Genomic DNA, 15,743 nt, shown 5'->3' on the forward strand with positions numbered 1-15,743 from the left:
CTCCACACTAACTTTTATCGGGCCACCAGTATCACTGATTTTTATTTTTTGGTGGTCGAATTTTCTCGAAATTAGAATCTGGTGACACACCAAAAAAAAAAAAAAAAATGGAGAAAACATTAGAAAAACTAAATCGGTCCTACTAAACAAAGAAAAATGAATATTAAGCATTATTAAAGTGATACAGATGCCCATGTCTAAAACAAATGAATAGAAAATCCATCATCCTATTCTGAGTTTTAAGATTTAGCAAATAGGTGCATAAATTATTATAAAAGTTGATGCCTATATATTTAGGAGGTCAAAACTTACGTTTGAAATGAAAAAAGTGGGAGTTGAATGTTATTGTTACTCATTTCCGAACGTCAAAGCAAACATCAAACATTAATTTTACCATTGAACGCAGCTGAATGTTACTGTTATTCATTTCGAAATTTAAAAGCAAACATCATACAGTTATTTCAGCATCGTATGGAGCAGAATATTACTGCAACTTCCGAACACAAAAGCGATCATCTGACATTTATTTTAGCATCTTCCGGAGCCGAATGTTATTGCTATTTCCTTTCGAAAGTATAAGGAAACATCCGACACTTATCTACCCATCGTACGGAGTTGAATATTGTTTTTCATTTCCGAACGTCAAAGCAAATATTCGACATTTAATTCAGCGTCTTCCGGAGCCGAATGTTATCCTTATTCATTTCCGAACGCAAAATCAAATATCTGACATTAGTTTTAGCACCATACGGACCTGTCGAGTCTTATCGTTTTTCATTTCCAAAAGTATGAGCAAACATCCGACATTTATCTTAGTATCTTACGGAGCCGATTGTTACCGCTGTTCATCTTCAAAAGTAAAGGCAAACATCCGACTTTTCTTGGTGGCGCGATAGGGCCACAAAAATCTTCATTTCTGAAATTTTGATTTCAATTCCGATTTTCATTCAATTCATTCATATAAGAGTCGATTGAATTCCAATTGACAAGCATGCAAACAATCGGTAGGCACTATAACAGATACCATGTTGAACATCGATAAACGTCGGATAAGTCGAAGAAAATTTGACGCACGTAAGCGTACCTCGAATTTCGCGTACCTCGAATTTCACGTACCTCGAACCATTTTCTTCAGTCCCGACGAATTCGAGGTATCCGAAGTTGACTGTATTACAAACTAGCTGAATTTTGACTTGGGGAATGGGAAGAAATATGAGTGACAAATGTCAAACCTGTACAACCGCTTCCAGATTCTGGCAGGGATCTTGAAGCCTCCGTCAAGGTCAACATCCTCCTCCTCAGAATCTGATATGCTGCTAGAGTCTCCATCCCCTTCACCATCTCCCAGTCTCTCTCTCTTCGCCATCTTGGCTTCCTTCTCTCTCAGCTCTCTCCTCTTGTGTTCCTTCAGCCGTCTGGCATACTGCTCCTGTGTACAGAGGCAAACCAAAGGTTCATCGGAATCAAAATTCAGGTCCAAGCAACCATTGTGTGCTGCTCCGTGTGATGCAATGTGAAGTATGTGTCATTACTTTCCCCTGAAGTTAAACTGCAAGGGGCAATGGTTTTGGCATAATTTCAAAAAACAGGTATCCAGATGTCCATGGCATATTGATACATATATATAGATATACATCCACGAATTAATACTCACACACACACAGACATAATAGTACACGTCAAGCACACTCAGAGAAACGAACACTTACACCCGCATAAATGATAAGACGTTTCATATCATAGCAATTGGTGTCAAAATCATACATTCAGCAACTGCAAGATGCCATCCTGTTTGTAACTGAGACATATTTATAAGCATGACTTTTAAGGGATAGCATAGTATTGGTAGAGACAAGGATTTGGCTTTTAACTTTTTGCGCAATACCAAGACACCACTTATGAACTAGTACAGAGCATGGCATCCTAGGAGGAACTCAAAGTTTATATGATGAAAATTGGTTTTGGAATGGCTGAGACAGCCGGAAACAAAGTAAAACAAAGCAATCGCAATAAAAGGTGGGTCCCACCTTTTATTCGGATCGCCTTGTTTTGGATATCTCAGCCATTTCAAAACCAATTTTTCTCTCATAAACGGCAAATTCTTTTTGGAATCACATGCTCTTTCATGTTTCATACGAGCTTTCTGATTATCTCACCAGAAAATGCCAGAAAACTTAAGTTAGGTCTCAACAAACACTATACAATCCCTTTAATCTTTCCCGGAGAAGTCCACAACTTCACTTTTCACTCGCCATCACACCTTTACTGTGATTCTTACTTGAGAGGAATCATCTTGGACCTTGCCCTGTCTAGACTCCCAGGCTTTTTTGGACCGTATCCGAGCCCGCCGCTTCAGATCGCTGAGACTGGTGATGGTTCCATCCTGGACTGCTTCTACCAGCTTCCTCTTCTTGGGTCGGGCAAATCGTCTGCCCGGTACTTGCTCCTCCTCTGCATCACAGAGAATAAAGAAACTCAGACAACGATTTTCCAGAGTCAAGATAAGTTTATACAGCCATCCCATGATAAAAGGAAGCAACTCTGTGGAATGAGTTTCTTAGTAAATGAAGAAAAACATAATTGTTTTATGATGAAATGTGTAGCATTGCTACCTTTTGACGTCTCTATTTCGGAAATTATGTGTCATGTGACCTCAATTTCTTCACCATCATGTAGAGCATACAAAAATACCCTATATCAAGGGGGGGGGGGAAATGGTTTTGATAAAAATTCAGAATTACTTCCTTTTGCCTTGGGGTGGCAATATATAGTATGCCATTGACAATGTCAAAGCATGGCTCATGATTTGATATCATTATTGAGGTCATATAAACGCATCCTTTTCTTGCACCTTCATTCTCACAAAACTTTGCACACATCATACACTTACAGTGTAGTTACTGTGCAACTTTCCAGCAAACACTGTACCATCCTTTGATTCCCATCTCTCAAAACTTAACGACTTCATCTTAGCACAAATATCTGATGCCAGACTGCAATATCTATGGATGATTACTTTCAATTACCTCCAAGGTGAAACTTTGCAAACCAGAGCATTGCAGACTTTTAATTCCTGCTTTTTTTTTCAACACTTAATGAAACAACAACTTGATTTACTTTCACAGAAGAAAAATGTGGGAGAAAAAAGAAAGCAACACTGAAATGTCTTACCTGAGTTGGCATCGTCATCAAAGTAAGCCTCATCCTCAGAGTCTCTGTCAGGGATATACTCCTCATCTCCGTCGTCAAACATTTCCCCATCGCTGTCCCAGTTCTCCGTCAGGTCCCTGGCCATTGCTGCTTTCCTCTGTGAGGCCGACGCCCCTCTGTCCCACTTCTTCTTCACCTTCTTGTAATGCTTGGGTTCAAACTCCAACCGCTTCCTCTCAGTCTTCTTCCCATCCTTGGTCGCTCGGGCCCCGGGGCGATCCGCATCCCTCTTTTGGCTCTCACTCGAGCCTTGCGCCACTTCTCCACTTGGCGGTTCCACCTTGGGCGTCAGTAGACTGTGAAGCAGGCTCCCGTCGTTACTACCCGAGGATGAACCCTTCAACTTGGCCTTGGACGACCCTTTCCACTTGGACGCCATCTTGTGCTTCTTGTAAAGCTCCACGTTCTTTTCGCCGAGAAACTTCTCGAAGTCGGTGATTATTGTCGGCTTTATCGTCTTGGACTTTGGTTTCTCGGACGATTCGCTGAGGGTGAGGGAGGTCCCAAATGGGGTCATTTCTCCGAGTCGGACAAGGCGTTCATGCTCTGTCTCCTTGGCGCGGCTAGGGCCAGGAGTGGCATCACTTGACGCGCCTCCACTGAGAAGTTTCTCATACACTGAAGCTGAGCCTCCTTCGGCTCCTCCTAGAAAGAGCAGATTATATATGATTATGGTCATGATGATTACTCATAATGGCTATATCTATACAAACATTTTCACAGCTGTCTCTCATAACAAAAAGACAAACACACAAACACAATTGGACATGTACAATACACAAATTAATTGCAAATAATACATAATAGAAAATTAAATGAAAAACATTGAAATTTAATTTGTATTTTATGAGTAATGGGAGGATAGAGAATTCAGCCATTGGCTGCGCATTAGCCATTGGCTGAATTTGCGTAATATGAGAGGCCGTTCCGCGCGCAATCGCCATCTTTAAAAGCTGATGACTACTGTGAAAAAATATTTCGAGATAAAATAGATCTTGTATAAGCCACATTTAAGGCTGTTCAGAGTAAGGGAGGGAGCGGAGGGTGCTGAATTCTCTATCCTCCCATTACTCATAAAATACAAATTAAATTTCAATGTTTTTCATTTAATTTTCTATTTTATCTCGTAATGTACGGTAGAGAATTCAGCCATTGGCTGCGCATTAGCCATTGGCTGAATTTGCGTAATATGAGACTTCAAAGATTTTCACAGTAGTCATTTTTCACAGAATATATTGTCAGAGAAAGTTTTTGGGCAACTTTACCTATGTTCACAGGACTGAATCTTGTCCCTTCCTAGAGGTCTGTTGTCCCAGAACTGCTTGTCCAAAAGATGTTGCCTGGGATGCCGGTTTCAGGTAAAAATTCCTGAACGTGGATTCATTTTTCCACCCAGCATGCTTGAGAATGTCTGCTATTGGAAAATGATTCCTTTTGGCAGATGAGGTTGCCGCCGATCTCGTTGAATGTGCTTTGAAGAGATCGGTGTCGATACCTGATGCTCTCAACACAGTTTTTATCCATCGAGCGATGGTTTGCTTTGATGCCTTCCCATGGGGTTGCTTGTAGGTGACAAATAGTGCATTCACCTCCTTCCTCAATGTGCTTGTTCTGTTAATGTATTCTTTAACATAGTGTACAACACAGAGTTTCTTATCCTCGGGAAAGGCTTTTAGTGTTACTTTCACTCCCACATTCCCAGGTTGACTCTGCTTTATCAAATCAGCCACTGCTATTTCCACACAATCTTTGGACGCCTTCACATTGTCAAGGGTTAGGTATGAAAGTGTTTGCACTCTTTGGGCAGAAGTCAACGCTAGTAAAAAACATACTTTGTGTGTCAGTTGACACAGCGAAATCTTATGAGCTGGAGTTACTTGTCTGAGGTAGCTCAGCACCTTGCCCACATCCCATATGAAGCTGTATCTCGGAGTGGGTGGTCGGAGATTAAAAATGCCCCTGAAGTACCGGCAAATCCAAGGATGTGTAGAAATGGTGTATTTCTCGTCCCGTAGAAGAACAACTGATGCTAGTGCGCTCCTTGATGTATTCAAGGTGCTATAGCTTGCTCCATTTTTGTACATAGAATTAAAAAACGCAAACAAATTTCCCACCTTCGTATGGGTCCAACATAAGTGACGCTCATGACAAAACCTTTGCCACTTCCTAATATACACCATATACTGCTCCTTGGTGGATTTCCTCCAAGACGCTGCCATTATATCAGCAGTCTCCTCCGTCAGTCCTTGAGCTATGAAATGTTTGCTCCAACCCTGCAACATAAGAGGGAGAGATGTGTAAGTGGATGGGGTCTACCTGTAATGGGTTGGGTTAACAACTGGTGTTTTCGCAATACCCAGGGCTCCTCCAATAGCATGTTACGTAGTACGGTATACCAGGGCTGTGTTGGCCAATTTGGCACTATCAAAATTCCCCTAGCGCCATCTTGTCTGATTTTTTGGAGACACTTTGCAACCAAGCTAAATGGGGGAAACGCATAAAATACTAGGGGTCCCCAGTCAATAGTGAATGCGTCTACTGCCCATGCCTCTGGATCTGGTCTCCAGGAGACGTATGTTGGGAGCTGGGCATTCAGTCTGGTGGCAAAAAGGTCTACATTTGGTAACCCATACCTCTGCACTATCTCATTGAATATTGTCTTGTCTAGCATCCATTCTATATTGTCATTGAATTTCCTTGACATCGTATCAGCTTCTGTGTTCTTAGAGCCTGCCAAGTGAGATGCTGTTATCCAAATTTGTCGTCTACTGCACCAATCCCAAATTTGCAACGCCATTTCGTTACATGCTTCAGACTTGACGCCGCCCATGTTATTCAAGTATGTCACCGCTGTGGTGTTGTCTAATCTCAACAGTATATGTGCATCTCTGACATTTGAACAGAAGCTTTTGAGTCCCAAACCGGCTGCTAGCATTTCCAGATAGTTTATTTCATTACCTGCTGCTCTTGCTAATTCTTGAGCATTCCATCTACCCCCTGTCTTGGATTGCAGGTCTGTGGCACCCCAACCTTGTCCACTAGCATCTGTTCTTATTTCTTTTGATACTTTCCCTGGGTACAGGGGTTTAGACACGAGATGTGCATGGGATGACCACCAAACTAGTTCCGCCTTGGCTCTATTTGATAGGCTCATATGTCTATCGAAATGTCCTTTCTGTTTTCTCAGGGCTCTGATTTTTTCCCTTTCCAGCTGCCTGTAATGCAAGGGGCCGTACTGAGATGCTGGTAAGGCAGCCACAATCTTCCCAATGACTTTAGCTACCTCCCGGATACTAGGTTTGTTATTAGCAAGCAAGGATCGACATGCATCTTGAATGTCATTGCTTTTACTGGCTGGGAGGGTGATTCTCATTTCAGATGTATTTAAATGGAAACCCAGAAATTCAATCTCACGGGATGGTTCAAGTACCGATTTCTCTGAGTGAATAATGAACCCTAGACTAGTCAAAAGGTCAGTGGTGGCTTGCACTGCTGAGCGAGTGTCTGCTTTATTGTTCCCAATTATCAGTGTGTCGTCCAAGTACGACAAAACTGTGTGCCCCTGTTGTCTTAGTAAGGCAAGCACTGGTTTCAGTATTTTGGTGAACAGTCTTGGGGCGGAAGATAAGCCATTTGGCAAAGCTTTGAACTGCCACAATTGGTTTCTCCATACGAAGCGGAGATATTTACGAGAGTCTAAGTGAATGGGAATTGTGTAGTATGCATCACGGAGGTCTACTGAAGCCATATAACACCCTTTTGAGAGGAGTAGAATACCAGATTGAATATTATCCATTTTAAAGTGTTGGTACTGAACACTTTTGTTGAGTTCGGACAGGTCAAGAATTAATCGAACTCCTCCGTTCTTTTTTGGTCTCGTGAAAACCTCTGAAATAAATTCCCCTTCTTCATGGGCACATTTTTCAATGACCTGTTTTTCTTCCAGAACAAGAATCTCATGGTCAATCTTGGCTGTTTCTTCAGCATTCCGCTTGTAAGAACGCAGAGGTTTTTCTCGAGAAGGGGGAAATTTTTCTGGGTCAAATTCTATTGTATAGCCTTGAACTGCTTGAATAATGTGTGAGTCTCTCGTGATATTTTCCCAAGCAGGGAAAAATGGCTTCAGACGACCTCCGACGACAGCTGGTGTTGTAACTAGATCGTTGTCTATGTTGTGTTCATAGTCACCTACCTGTTCTATTTCCTCCCCTGGCTTTGGCTCTGCCTGTGGTAGGTTGGCTGCTTGTTGCCACCCTCCCTTGCTGCTGTCGGTGTGTAAGTGTGAGGAGGATCTCGAGGTCTCCCCCTCCAAGCCTTCCCTAAAAAAGGCTGTGCAGATGAACCGGCCATGGGGTTGGAATGTGATGTTCGGCGGTCATAACCCCTCCCCAACGGGCGGGTGAACCCAGTCGACGTGTATTGACGGCGAGATGTCACATCCGGTTTCTTGTACGGCTGGAACCGTGATTGCTCTCGTGTGAAGCGTGATTTCATCATGCCTGACATTGTTTTCCTTTGTTCTTGGATCTCTTTCACTTGGCGCCCCAGGTCATCTCCAAACAAGTACTTTGTCACTTTGTGAGAGGGCTTGCACAGGTGGTGGAAATTTGAGTTCATGTCAGGCTTTATGCTGTCCTTTCTCATGCAGTTGAGGGAGAAGTTTGCATCGCAGAGAAAAGCCATAGCATCCTGCTGAGCTTCAGACAAAGTTGCTGGAAGGGTACGAGCAAACGCGTTTATCCCTTTCAAGAGGGATGATTGGATCATTTGTAGTTTCAGATCCCTGTGTCTCGTCCCCGTCGAGATGTTCTCCCAGATAGTGCTGTTCACTTTAGGGGTTTCTAGACATGTGCAGTTAGATGGGCAGGGGTAGCGAGTTGCTGCTTCGTCGAGAGATTTCTGGTCAAGTTTTTGTCCCATCATATACACAATGGTGTCCGCGACATCCTCATCTAGTGGTTCCCCTATCCCGGACGGAGCCACGAATTTCTGAGCCATTCGTGGTATCTTGAATTCTGGCCGTTTGTCTTTATCTGCCTCCTGTAGGCCTACGTCCGAAAACAAGCTGACCGCGTCATCGCGGTTTGCCGATAGGAAATCAGCCACGCTGCGATTATCCGCCAATTCTATGACGGGTGGTGAGCTGCTTCCCCTTTGTGTGTCGCAGTCGCCATATTCACTAAAACAATCCCGCGGCGTGTTGGCATGTTGTTCTCCATGATGAGGAGTACTCAAAGTCTCGATCATTTTTTCGAACATTGACTCGAGTTTCCCAATGCGGGACATAACCTCCGTGCTATTTTCCGCTGTAGTCACAGTCGGGTTGGGAGCGGTAGCAGCTGGTGCGGGCGGGTTCGGCTGTGCCTTCCCCGAAGCCGCGGGGCGGGATGCCTTAGGCCTCCCGCCGCTAGACAGAGTTTTGCCTGCAGCCTTCTTCTTTGCTGCCGGAGCTGGGCTGGCCTTAGGCTCACACAGCTCGGTATCTTTTTTGGCTTTTGCCTTCTCCGATTTGTCAGCTGGTTCATCCATGCTGAGAACGATAATCACGCTTGTAAGAGAGCACGAATTCAGTTCCGTATTTCCGCAGATTTCGATGATATTTTCCGATTTTTCGGTCAGATAAAAATCGCTTCGCGATCGAACATTGCGCTGGAACGAAGATGGCGATTGCGCGCGGAACGGCCTCTCATATTACGCAAATTCAGCCAATGGCTAATGCGCAGCCAATGGCTGAATTCTCTACCGTACATTACGAGATAAAATGCACACACATCGTCATAAAAACACATTTCAGAAGATAACTGAAAAAACACTGACCACAAATTTTCAAACAGTGACACATTGCAGTCATTGGGAATCAACATATTTTGTCCGTAACTACATTTGTATGTCAATACAACACACTGAATCGTTGCCATTAACACAATAAGCCTGCAGTTGTAAACTTGTATTGTGTGTCTTAGAGGTTCTACTCGGACAGATTTACATCTTGCAAGACAAGTAGGAAATAACTATGCAACTCATCAGAGAAAATTCCCCTTCCACAGACAGATGTAATCTATTACCTTCATCAGATAGGTCTCCAAAGTCAGCATCTTCAATGTCACCAAGCAGAGGTTTTGCCAGATATTTACGTTTGGCCTTCAAACGTTTTAACTGTTTGGTCTGCAAATTGGAGAGAAACAAAGATTACACACATTAAAGAGCGAAAACAATTGCACTTCAGTGAATAATAAAAAGCACCAAATTCAAACCATTCATCAATATCAAAGTACCGTCTTATTAAGTAGCAAACAACATGAAGGAACACTATGAAAGACACTACAACACATAAATATTGATAGACGAGTATTTCTGACATGGATACTCTTCAAATATACTATCTTGCATTCACTTATCTTAATCTCATCACATTGGAAAGCCATTATGCAGCATGGCTCAAATGCACATCATGGAAAATCTACGCAACAGTTACCTTGTTTTCTGTCTGTTTCTTGATGGTCTGCAGCTTGCGTTGCACCTCCCGACTGCTGGCAGATGAACCTGCCGGGATGCGGATGTTGGCTTGAGCCTTCTGCAGGTGTTTCAATTCTTGCTGGCAAGTTCTGTCAAATGAAATCGTACTCACTTTTGAACATGATATGCATGACAACACGACACTGAAACATGGAAAATCACTATGATCAATCCATAAGCAGCCTCCAGACCCTTCCAACTTCCCCCACACTAAAAGGAAGAAAACATGAACAAGGAATGATTTACTGATTTAGCTACCTATATTTCCATTGATTAACAGATTCTATTGCAGGTAGAATATTTATCAAAAAAGGGCTGCGCCTCTCAACATGGAAGGTGACCTGTGCAGCTGTGGTACATGTAACTTTAGTATAAAACTACAGGCTTGGCACTAATCCTTATAAACTTGTTACACACTCACATTTCAAACAGTGATATAACAGAATATAACTCTAATTCACATGCATCGATCTGCTTTGCTTCTTGAAAAATTAAGAATCACTTACTGTAAAAGTGTTTTTCATGGTGTTGAAGTTTTCGCGCATTTCGCGAAACCAGAAACTAGCGCGAAAATAAAAGCACACGAATATTTTTGCTTTTTTTTTTGGCCAAGCGCGAAAAATTAGTAGTGCGAAAATATCCACTTTTACAGTATCTCATTCCACAACAAGAACACAGCAGAATGCTATTTGCAGTAGTTGTTTTATAGATTCATCATCAAAGACCATGGTACAGGGCTGACTTTTCCTTTACCTGATGCTATCCTGTACTGTTTGGAGCTCCTTCTCATCCCTCCGCCTGGCGAGCTGTGCCTCCTCTGCGCAAATGGCCTGGTCCACTTGGGCCAGGACGCCCTGCTCAAACTCATCCTGGTTGAAGACGCTCACTCCCAAGTCCTGCAGCTCGCTGGCCTGCTCCGAGACCGGCACCGCGTGGATCCTACTGGTGTCAACGTGGAAGATACTGGCACCTTTTGCCTTTTTGTTGACGGTCTCTGTGGCACCTTGTGTCTCGGTGTCATTCGCACCGCCATTTGTGGAAGAGTCGGTAGCCATAGACTCATTCTGAAATTCAAGATCACAATGTAGAATGTAACAAGACAACTATGCATGCCACTAATATTGGCCCTTACTCAACTCTTTCTGCACCAGGGACTTTGAACACTGTGTACAAGGCTATGGGGTTTTCAGTGCCTATCAACACTCGAAGCAAATTAAGGGTTCATAAGTTTCTTGGCTCAGATATCACAGTGTCATTTGCACCAGGATGATATTGCAGCATGTCATTTATAGACCAAACCAGAAATAACAATGAGTGTAGCACTTCTACACATATCACACGTGAAGTTAGCTTCCTATGAAACAAGAAATAAATTATTTCATGTTGTACACCAATTTCAGTTAATTCCCCTCGTCTGTATTTTATGGATGGACATATTTCTATTCAACCCTTCAGATTACCAGAAAATTTTGCCAGTTATTTTCTTGCTAGTTAAATGGACATGGACTGAACAAGATTCCCAACTAATGGTACAGCTTGTGTACTTTCTACAGGTGTGCTTACAGAATGGAATGATGCCTAGAAGTAGAAATAGGCCATTTTCAGTTCTGCCAACGCTGCACACTGGCACTGGTCCGATGGTACCTGCCCAATAAATATCACTTTTCGGACCAGTAACTTTTTCAGGAATGGACCAGTAGAAAAAATGGGTTATTGTGCAGCCCTGGTTCTGCTATCAATTATTTCTTTTTTAAATCAAACTGAAAGCTCCTGATGTATGGCTACTTGCACGCTAGGCACTCATCAAATCCATGCAGGTTTGTCAGAATTCCAAATAATGGGCTGTAGCCTGTTTGGCTGAGGAAAATTTTTCATCAGTTTCTTGACACAACTTCATATACAGAGCATTTTTTTCCATTTCAAAGCCAATACATCTCAATGGATATGTAGATCAAAGCCAGAACAGAAATATTTCACATTGCTCCTTCATTAATAAAATTTAACAAAATAAATGGAGAGAGGTGCAGCAAAACATATCCACAGAATAAAAACAGAGAAGCATCATGACTGATTGTTTGGTCGGTGATAACCTGGAGAAACTGCTGAACTTCTGCTTGGTTTCTTTGTACATAAATACTCAGAATATTATATAAACCAAAGACCTAGTACAAGGTGTTTAATTAGTTAGAACAAAATAAAATTGGTTTTTTTTTTCTCTCTCTCTTTTGATCAAATTTCTTATCGATCACTCTCACCTTTAGTATGCCGGAGGTACTTGGCACTAGTTCAGACTGCTTGATAGACACTCCTTGAGAGTCATCCCCGTCGTGATCTGTATCCATGGTGATACAAACTTGTAGATCTCCTACAATGCCAGTCTGCAGAGGGAGATTCAACAAGATTCCTGTAAGTGCATTTGGTTAACTCCAATACTAAAAAAATCTGAGATACATTGTAGGATGTGACAGTTGGACTGTACCCACTAGAATCATTTAGGCACTAATATGCCAAGAAGTGGGACTGCTAGTGTGGGAATTCCTCTGCGGTATCAGTTTTATTCTCAGAGGAAAATTTCACTGGAGATACAAACTTATTATGAAAGTTATAATGAAATGGACAGGTGACGAAAAACAAAATCCACAGTTCAGCAAACAGCCCAATCAGTTCATTTTGGACAAAATGACCATCTGATGGCCAGCAATGACCAGCAAATTGACAACCTGTAAATTATTCAATGCAGCTTTGTTGCACGGCTCAACAAATAAATCATTACATTACCTTTTACCATTTCCAATATGAACATTACCGTATTGGTTGATATACTGTATCATGTGGAACATGCTAATTCACTTTTTTTACATACAACCGGATGTATCCAGTGGGCAGTACATTTACCAGTCTGAAACTGGGAGAAAATTGTACAAAATATTCTCCACAGTATAAACAGCACTTCAGCACAAGATTGGATGAGTCAAAAGCTTTGGCAGTTTGAAATCTTGCCTCGTTGCTGAGCCGAGTACAGTAACAAAGTGCTGTGCATTACAAAAGATACTAACTTTTGGCCTACTTACCCAAATTTTATTTTAATTTTCAAGGGTCCTGCTTTTAACCTATCAAAGCATATCAACATTAATTTTCAAGGGTCCTGCTTTTAACGTTACCAAAGTATTGGTAACGTTAGTCGTTACACGTAAAATCCTACGCAAATGCTCATTTACTGCTCACTCATCAATAAATTTCAGTGGTAAAATAAAGAGATTGTATTCTGTACAGGTCTATCATTTCCGCATTATAAGCCGATCTGCTGAATCTACACATGATAACATTTTCATTCATTGTGACCGGATATTCGGGGTAATCAAATGTTATGTAAATTTACTAAAAAGGCAAAGAACCCACCAACCACTACCACCACCTGACCACACAGTGCAGTACGTCCGCCGTGTGGCACGGGGCTAGCCTCGGGATACATAACTTAAGTTAAGTGTAAGTCGAGCTAACCGTACGCTGCTGTTTACCTTTTTTCACTCCACTACCGATACCGCCATACCGTTCTGTTAAACTGGGTAATTTTATGCCGACTCTTACCCCAAACACTGACAAGTTTAAGTGATTTTGGAGACATACAGCAGTGATTTCTTACCTGATTACGACAAGCTTTCTCCTCCCGTGTTTCGTGTTATCGTGCGAATACACTGATACGCTTTTCCAAGCTTCTATGTATGCTGTCTGTGTGGTCACGGGCCGGCCTGCGCCGCCGGTACATCACTCATACGGTGTACGTATTACTGTATTACGAAACGCCTTCGTAATGCGGAGTGTACTACATTTGTACTAGTATTATTATATCAATAGGCTCTTTTCAGGCAATGCAGATTTCATTTTAGCTTGTAAAAAAGGTCATTCATTTTGTTCTGCTGTCTGGATTGGAGTAGCCCATATACACAACATACATTGTACCAAATGTAGTTTGTTTTCTGTTAATTTGTATAGATAATGCATGTCTAAGTGCTAAATGACGAAAAACTTAATCCAGCAGCAGGAAAAATTGGCCGCCCCCGAAGCCTACGCTAAAGGTCGACCAAGTACAGTAAACTCCATGCACAATGTTCAAGTGGGCACTCTATCAGATCGAAGAACAAACCTCAGCACACTGTACTTCAACTGCTTTCTCCATTTTCAGCCTCTTCATCCTTCTTCTCCTTTCGCTCTTTCTCCTCAAATTCCTATGAAAAATCCACATTTTTCCTTCGTCCTCCTCCTCCTCTTCTGATTTTTGATTCAGAATAATTCTCTCATTTTTCCTCCTCATCCACGATGTTTTCACCCTCAATAGTACTCTTTCTCCTCTCCCTCCATCTCGTCCGCCGCTGTCTCGGCCTCAGCTTACCCACGGCAAATAATTTGTGTTCTTTCATCATTATTATCTTGCATTCAGGGGCGGATCCAGTACTAGTAATTCCGTAAAGGGATAGGGGCCTTTACAAAAGAAAGAGGCGCACGCCCCACCCCCTCCATTTTTTTTTTCTTTTTCTTTTGTTTTAACAAAAAATAAAGGAGGCGCGCACCCGGTGCCCCCTCTGGATTCGCCACTGCTGCTTCCTCATCTCATTTTGTTCTCTCTCTCCCCCTCTCTCTCTCTCTCTCTCCCTCTCTCTCTCTCTCTTTTGCTTTTTTTTTGGGGGGGGGGGGTGGTGGAAGTCGTTTATTTTGTGCCGACAAGAACAACGACTAATCAACTGCTTTCATCTTCTTCTTTTTTCGACTCTATTGTATATGCCATGTCAGGGGTGTCACCAGCTTTTTTCAAAGGGGGTGCGTGTATTTTTCTGGTTCCACTTCCGGGTTTCATCAGCTATAACAAGCAAAACGAAAAAAAAAAAGGAAAAAATGCTAAGACCTAGCGCGCATGAGCAAGCGGAGGAGGGTCTGGGAAGGGGTGCCCCACCTCCCTCCGAGACCATGGAGATTTAAATTGTGCGTGCATACTTGATCTAAAACTCTTTTTTAAGGGTCTGAAGGGGGTGCATTCGCACTAACGCACCCCATCCCACCCCCACCCCATCCCACCCCCACCCCCGTGACGCCATGCATTTACTGTTTTCGACGTGGTACAATAAAAACAAAATTCCAGTGCTGCCAGAGACTCCAACTCTCCCGTTTTCGACGGGAGATCTCTCGCCGAAAACCCATTTTTGCGAAATCTCCCGTTCTCCCGCTGGAGATTTGATTTCTCCCGCCCTGGCTCTGTGTCTCCCGGTGCATAGGCGCCGGAAGTGGGGGGGCAGGGGGGGCGGCCGCCCCCCCCCCCCCCAATCCAAAAAGTGGGGGGGCAAAACGCATTTTTGCCCCCCCCCCAAAAAAAAAAGCCCCCCCCAAAAAAAAAAAAATAATAATAATAATAATAAAAATAAATGAATAAACAAATAAAATAAAATAAATATGTATATATATGAATAAAAGGGAAAAAATATGGCTACAAACGGCAGCTTTTGGACTGTAAAATGTCAAAATTTTCAAGCTCGCTCGCTTTGCTCGCTCGCATCCAGCAGTTGAGCCCGGTGCGCCTCCCCCTTAATTTCTAAAGCGAAAAACATAGCTACGACGGCAGTTCTTGGACTCTAGAATGTCAAAATTTTCAAGCTCGCTCGCTTCGCTCGCTCGCATTGAATCGTTATGCCATTCTCCTAATGTTGCTGACAGTAATTGCCAGTAGTTGCGCCCGATGCCCCCACCCCTCAATTTCCAAAGCGAAAGATAAATATAGCTACAAACGGGAGTTTTGGGACTGTAAAATGTCAAAATTTTCAAGCTCGTTCGCTTCGCTCGCTCGCATTGAATCGTTATGCCACTCTCCTAATGTTGCTGCCAGTAATTGCCAGCAGTTGCGTCCGATGCCCCCCTCCCTTAATTTCCAAAGCGAAAGATATAGCTACAAACGGGAGTTTTTTGACTGCAAAATGTCAAAATTCTCAAGCTAGCTCGCTTTGCTCGCTCGCATTGAATCGTTATGCCAT

General features: G+C 42.7%; 3 protein-coding genes across 3 annotated transcripts in view; all 3 read right to left on the reverse strand.

The window, feature by feature from the left end:
* Positions 1–13,462, reverse strand: part of LOC139714456 (DNA excision repair protein ERCC-6-like) — a 28,624-nt gene extending 15,162 nt beyond the window's left edge. Inside the window, exons 1-8 of the mRNA XM_071626166.1 lie at positions 13,370–13,462; positions 11,982–12,104; positions 10,480–10,790; positions 9,686–9,815; positions 9,276–9,375; positions 3,172–3,855; positions 2,279–2,451; positions 1,233–1,429 (exon numbers count right to left, since the gene is read on the reverse strand). Coding sequence (XP_071482267.1) covers positions 1,233–1,429; positions 2,279–2,451; positions 3,172–3,855; positions 9,276–9,375; positions 9,686–9,815; positions 10,480–10,790; positions 11,982–12,068 — 1,682 coding nt within the window. The 5' untranslated portion in view covers positions 12,069–12,104; positions 13,370–13,462. The remainder of the gene's footprint in view (positions 1–1,232; positions 1,430–2,278; positions 2,452–3,171; positions 3,856–9,275; positions 9,376–9,685; positions 9,816–10,479; positions 10,791–11,981; positions 12,105–13,369) is intronic.
* LOC139714455 (uncharacterized) lies at positions 4,458–5,635 on the reverse strand. The gene has a single exon (XM_071626164.1). It carries the CDS (start codon positions 5,490–5,492, stop codon positions 4,482–4,484), a length of 1,011 nt encoding a protein of 336 aa, XP_071482265.1. The 5' UTR covers positions 5,493–5,635; the 3' UTR covers positions 4,458–4,481.
* On the reverse strand, positions 5,348–8,937 carry LOC139714454 (uncharacterized). Its single transcript, XM_071626163.1, has 2 exons — positions 7,403–8,937; positions 5,348–5,483 (listed from the first exon to the last, which is right to left on the reverse strand). Exon 1 carries the CDS (start codon positions 8,737–8,739, stop codon positions 7,408–7,410), a length of 1,332 nt encoding a protein of 443 aa, XP_071482264.1. The 5' UTR covers positions 8,740–8,937; the 3' UTR covers positions 5,348–5,483; positions 7,403–7,407.
* Positions 13,463–15,743: the final 2,281 nt, after the last annotated feature.

This window comes from Diadema antillarum, unplaced genomic scaffold (assembly GCF_040938485.1).
Source record: "Diadema antillarum isolate AM-2024a unplaced genomic scaffold, OU_Dant_1.0 seq00002278_RagTag, whole genome shotgun sequence".
NCBI classification, from domain to species: domain Eukaryota; kingdom Metazoa; phylum Echinodermata; class Echinoidea; order Diadematoida; family Diadematidae; genus Diadema; species Diadema antillarum.